The 6561-nt window shown below is 36.9% G+C and overlaps 1 protein-coding gene across 1 annotated transcript; it reads right to left on the reverse strand.

Annotated features, from left to right (window-relative positions):
- Nucleotides 1-311: 311 nt before the first annotated feature.
- LOC144657608 (melanocortin receptor 4-like) lies at nt 312-1257 on the reverse strand. Its single transcript, XM_078517962.1, has one exon. It carries the CDS (start codon nt 1255-1257, stop codon nt 331-333), a length of 927 nt encoding a protein of 308 aa, XP_078374088.1. The 3' UTR covers nt 312-330.
- Between the last annotated feature and the right edge of the window lie 5304 nt (nt 1258-6561).

The raw sequence follows: 6561 nt of genomic DNA on the forward strand, positions 1-6561 counted from the left end.
ATGTTCCAAAAAAAAATAGTCACCTTTTCTCTATTAACCTTGATCAAAACCAAGGAAATTCTTTATTTTCGTGTCAGAATTGCACACTTTATATATCCTCATCCAACTATAAAAACCTTCCGTCTTCCTGACTGCCGTTTGAACGAAAAGGTTATCTCAACTGATCGTATGCAGTCCGCGTGGACAAGAATTCAAAATAATTGACATAAACACCATTTTTCATCTCTTTATTTGAAATTACATGCCTACAATTTAAAACAAATTTTATTACCACTGCTACATTAAGATAAATCTCCTTATATAACCGTTAACAAAATAAGTCGACAAGAGCTAACTGGATGAACAGCAAATTACTTGTCTGATTGTGTCCTTCACTGCTTGTCTCACTTCGTCTATCTTCCAACAGTAAAGAATTGGGTTTAATGACGAGTTTAAGAAAACTAAAGTGGCTGTGAAACGACCAGCGAGAAAACCAGATTTAGATAGTTGCTTATTAGCCGACAAAGCCTTCACTACAACAAAAGGTAGATAACAAGCGACTAATGTCAGTTGCAGCCACAGTGCACTGGACACTGCCTTTCTGTATCGCGCTAAGTTCAGTTGATTTGCTTGGTTCGGTTGTTGTAGGTCTTGCACTTGATTTTGATGATGACGGAGTTTGAGAAAAATCTTTGTGTAAGAGAAGATCGAGGTTACTAGACATAGTAATACAAGTATTATGCTATACAGCATATTTATTAGGACATTCCAAAAGTACATTGCTGAAAAAACAGCGGACACGACCCAAAAGGTAATAATGATCACGTAGGTTCGCTTCAAAGTTACAGCTTGTCTGTATCTCAGCCCTAACAACAGGGCGAGAAGTCTGTCCACGCTTATTGCAGTCACTGTCAACAGAGACACTCCACACAAAATAGGGTCTATTATAAAACGTGCTGTTAATATGTAGAGACAGATATTCCAATGTTCCTTCACTATAGACATCAAAAAGGTAATTGCGAGAGGCTCTGCAATAAGACCAACACAGAGATCAGTTGTTGCAAGGCTACGAAGCAGGAGCTTGGACGGCGGATGAAGTGAAGACTCCTTGCGAAGAGCAGCTAGGATAAGAACATTTCCAAGAAATGCAGTAATGGACAGGAAAATGTTTAAAACGGAAAAAATTGCCAACTGGCCTTGTATTCCAGTAGTTAATCCTGGCGAGCACGCCAGTTGTACATGCTGCTTTCCATCCCCAGTAAAGTTTGCTGTCGCCATTACTCTGCAATGTGATAACTATCTGTAGTTTAATCGCAAGCTGGAATGTTTTGATCAAAATACATTACATGTAACTGTCACTGACTCTTCTATCAGCTCAGCAATAACGAACAATCTAAGCGCCTTTTATAATGCTTATATTGCGTCAAACATGTCAAACCATGAATTGGTAATTTTGAGAAACTATATAAACTATGGCTAATTTTTTTTCCAAGTGAGAAGTCTGTACCCGCTTTTTTACATTTGAGAATAAACATTAAAATAAGGACAAAACTACAAATTCATACTTCAACTATTGGGTCCGAGCTGGGCTTAATATGTTTTCAATTTCTGGCAATGTTTCATAAATTCCGGAATCTACTGGTTATTCTTAATTAATTTACTCCTCAGCCCAAAGTTAAATGTCATTTTGTTGAGGAAGATGATGTTTAACTAAGCAAATAGCGTCAGTGGTAATTAATATTTCGAGAACAGATCAGCCAGTGTGAAGATTGCATTTTTTTTAATTTTCTTCAAATCTGCGTAACAGGAAATGTATCTACAGTTGTTTTATTCCAGAAACCGGATAAAGATAGCCAGACTGATAGGGCACTAGACTTGAATGCAGACTTAACCTAGCTTTTTACGAGCTCAACATAGCGCTAAGATCAGTTTTCCTCTTTCTGGGTTCCGCGAGGGAAAAATAGACCTGAAATTATTAACAATTCAAGAAATAATAGCTCGTGACAGTATACATTATTAACGTGGGGTTAACGGTGACACGGAAAATTCGGTATTCATTTGTTTTTAGAACTCCACGGCTTCGATGTTTTTTCTTTTATCCTTTCGTCTTGAGAAATCTGTTATTTATGTGCATGTGATAGTTAAATTCCTGGAATATTCTCAAATTTATAAATTTTAAGTATCTGTAAAACACACAGTGATATCAGTGATATGTTCCTTTGCGTAATTTTATTAAAAAATTTTTTTAGGCTAATCCGCCTGTTGTGCAGAAAAGAAAGAGTTTTTAGCACTTTACTTTCAACACTTTATCATCAACAAGGGACAAAATGCAGTCTTAGATTTTTGAACGGGAAAACGTCTTAAAATTTTCTTTGTTTCGTGGACGTTTCTTCCGGTGAAGTAAATATCCTTGTTACTATCAATGGCATTGGGAGACGGAACGTAAATATTGTGTTCATGTGGAATATTAATTTATAATTTATTACTTACCTAAACAAAACGTAGATGGTTAAAATGGTCGACAAGACTCTCTTTTTAAATTTTAATCCACGAATAAGAATACTACTTAGGATTATTTATTTTACAAATTTGCAAATATTTATTGAATTTTGTTATTTAACGCGTTCTAAGGAAAGGAAAAGAGGTGGCCGGTGGCGTTCCTGACCGTAATTTAAAGTTCGAAGTGAGCCCGTTTCTGTAAAGCCGTGAGTGGAAACGAAAATTGTCATTCAGTTTATACAAAATACAGTTTTAAATTTTTGAGCAAGAACTTGTTTTTGAACCAAGCACTTTTTTGCAGAGAACTTGCAATTGTAGACGGAAATTTGCGTCTGGGCGGAATATAATCGCCCAGACAAAGAGAGAGAAAATGTGGGGAATTTTCAATGTGTCGCAGTGTTTCCGAATAAAAATTACGTATCCGAATTTTCCGTGTTAGGCTTCATCCCCCTGTCATGAGATTTATTCCCGAAATGTAGAATGACTTCAGATCTATTTCATTTCATATTAAACATAACAATTTATAAAGACCAAAATACAAATTTAAGGTTGAACTGTTGGTTTCAAAGCCTATGTTTTCGGCAAAAAAATTGATGCAAATTTAATAAATCATAAATACGCCACAATGAACGTAGATTGTCAAGAGATCTCACTGGTCTCTCGAATCGTGACAATATATCTTTGCTTAGAGCGAGGATCGGAAAGAGGTCAAAGAGCTGGAACACATTTTCTCCCTTCTCATTTTAGCAGCGCTTTGTCGCTCACTGTTGACTTCCGCAGTCTCGAGACTTCCCGCCCACAAACATCTTTAGAAAAAAGAAAGAAAGAAGCAGTCTTAAGTTACCACTGATTAGAAGAAGTAAGTTGTTTTACACATCAAAACACATGAAGAAGAGTTGAAATAAGTTGCAGTGTTTTAATCTAGTTTATTGGACATTCTGACAAATCTACAAAACGAAAATTGATGTTTCAGTTTCTATTGTACTCGTAGAAACATGTTGTTGTTTTTGGACTCGATGATGTGAACTTAAGGGATGAACGTTTTACATTTTCTCTTTAAAATAAACAATTTCGCTTTGACAGAAATAGGAATAAATACTGTTTCCGCCAAACATTCATTTTCAGTGATATTTCATAACATGCTAGGACTGACTTTTCAATCTCACGTAATTTAACACTGAAATTTCCAAAATCGAAGTGATATCAGTCACAGCAGATGATTTATAGTTTGTATTAGTTTTCTACAAAAAGCGAGTCGCAATTTCTGCCGCGTCGACTGTCATTTTTTCCGAATTACACAAGGCCATTAAATCTACTCTTTGATCACGGAAGAGAAGCCTAATGGTTTTTTTTTTTTTCGTGTTGACCAGAATTGCTTACCGTTCTACACCTAAATATGAGATCTTTTGGGTTCATGGTTGCCTGTGTTTTGACAAAAAAAAACCCGAAATATCACCATTAATAACATAACCTGCTCATTGCCAGTGTAGGTATATCCTCGCGGAGAAGCCAGAAATTAAAATAATTACAATTTTTTCGTATCTTCATTTAAAAATACAAACAAGAATTGAAATTGGAATGTTTTGATGAAAATTAATTAACCTTTGCGGAAGCTTCTAACAAGTTCGCAATAACGAACTGTTTAAACACCTTTTTTTAACTGAAATACTGCTATTTATTTTATCAAGCACGTCAAAAGCACGAATCATTTATTTGGAAAAACAATTTAATTAACCGAGCAGGTGATTTAACTACTAAGGACGGAATGTTGTTTTTCCTTCTTTACCTTCTACAGAGAAGACATATCTGTATTTTTTCTTTTCATATTAAAAAAAGATACAATTTATTAAGCGAATCATTGGTTTGGAAGCTTGCGTCTTCGACAATTTCAGGAAATATTAGTTTCATAAATTCGTGAATTACCCGTTATCTATGGTTATTTTATTCATCAGCAAAAAGCTAGGCTAGCATAAGGTAAACTGTCACTTTTTTGAAAGACGATGTTTAAACAAATTGTGATGGTGATAACAAATAAAACTTTTAAAAACGGAAAAGCTAGTTTGAAGTTAATTTGTATTCAGGAAGTATTTTCATTGTTAATATCTGCGTGAATATAAATGTCGCTGAAGCGCTGAATGTCGCTGAATCCAGAGATAAGGCCACTAGACTCAAACACAGACGTAACTTAGTTGTTTACGAGGCTCACGTATCGCTCAGCTCAATTTTCCTCCTCTTGACACGGAAAATTCAATGTCCTCTTGTTGTTAGAAACTCCACAAACTCTACTCTTTTTCTTTTATCTTTTGGTTTTGGAGATATGGTTTTTACATGATAACATATTTATGGCATTTTCTCTATTTTCTCCCGTTTTTCCTAAGTTAATTAAATAGAGCATGAATTTAAAATAGAAGAGTGTCATTCTATAGGGCTTCTCAATTCAACTTGTTGGATAGAAAAGAAAGAGGTCGATATTTTTTTATTCGACACATTAAAACGTCGTTGACAGTGAAAGGACAAAATGAAGTTCTAAATTTTTAAACGGGAAAACGTCTAAAAATTGTGCTTCAGAAAGTTCTTTCGTCAAAGCGATAAAAGAATTAGATAAACCTCGGTAGTTTCTTGACATTCTCTGTCTTTGCTATTCTTTGAACGCACGATTTTGGAATTTAAATATTAAAAATATCTTTGTTTACTGCTATAAATTTCGCTGAAATCTCAGCCTCGTCAGGCATGTTCCGCCATCTTGGATTCTAGATGTTTTGGTACTCAGTGTATGATACACCAAGTGTCTTGGACAGTCCACCGACTTCATGTAAGACCTCACACAGAGTGCCACATCACAATTCTCCTTCGTCAAGCACTACTCTGGGGAGTTTTACATAATTCCACTCCTTCTTCGTGTTGATGAGGGATCCCTTTTCCGCTCGGTTGATTTTCACGCTCTCTGCGATTTGTCTTAACATGGCATCATTACCATACAACCCAGTCACGGACATTTTGAATTCTTGGCGTTCCTTCTCATGTTTTTCTACGCAATGTCTCCATAATGCTGATTTCTCGTCTTGGTTCTCTAAACCCCCTGTGTGCTCTATGCCTCTTGTATAGGCATTTCTGGCTGTCTCACCAATGTACTTATCTTTGCATCCCTGACATTCAATCTCGTACGTTACGCCGTGTGCATTACATGGGCCTTTCCCAGCTTGTTTGCAAACCAGGCAGTCTTCTCTCCCACACCTTTGCCGTTTGAACGGGTCGGACTTCTGTAGAACTCCCTTCAGTGTCGTACCTGTCTTTTCTACCACCTTTATCCTATAACCCTGGTCTCTGATTTCTCTCTGGTACTCCTTCTGCAGCTGCGATCCAGGTCTCGCAGGCACGAATATAACCGCTTCGTTTCCACCTTTCTTGTACCAGTCCTCTCTCTTTTTTGATTTCTCTGTTTCTCTCTCGTTTCTCCTCCATCCTTTTGGTCGATGTATTGGTCTCTCTCCTTTCAGTTCGGCCTCCTGCCTTGCTCTGTAAGCCTTGATAGCAGAGTCAACTACTTCGTACCTGAACTTCTGGTTGTATCCCGAATACTGCATTCGAAGAACCATCTCCACTACTTTCTCCACTACATTCGCCCAAGGCAGAAGCGGACTGCAATTCAATAGCACACATAGCACTGCTTGAGACAGCACTGTTCTCTTCACGCTCGCAGACATGGCGGATCTTGCGTTAACCAATGCTTTAGACGCTATTTCTTTTGTGTGGAATTCATACATCATCACAGACACCATCTGGTTTGATCCTTGAACCTCCTTCTCTCTGTGCTCGACCCAGACCTTCAAGTCTAAGATTGGCAAGTTCAGGTACGAAGTAGTTGACTCTGCTGTCAGTGCTGTCTCAAGCAGTGCTACGTGTGCTATTGAATTGCAGACACTGCACTGTCACTTTTTTGAAAAATGACAATTAGTGACTAAACAAACATTTCAAAAACGGAACACCTAGTTTGAAACTAATTTGTATTCTGCAAGTACTGATTTTGTTAACGGAAAATGTGCGTGAATGAAAATTTATCTATAGTCGCTTCATGCTATTTAG

Source organism: Oculina patagonica, chromosome 6 (genome assembly GCF_052425735.1).
Source record: "Oculina patagonica isolate OP01 chromosome 6, crgOcupat, whole genome shotgun sequence".
In the NCBI taxonomy this organism is placed as follows: domain Eukaryota; kingdom Metazoa; phylum Cnidaria; class Anthozoa; order Scleractinia; family Oculinidae; genus Oculina; species Oculina patagonica.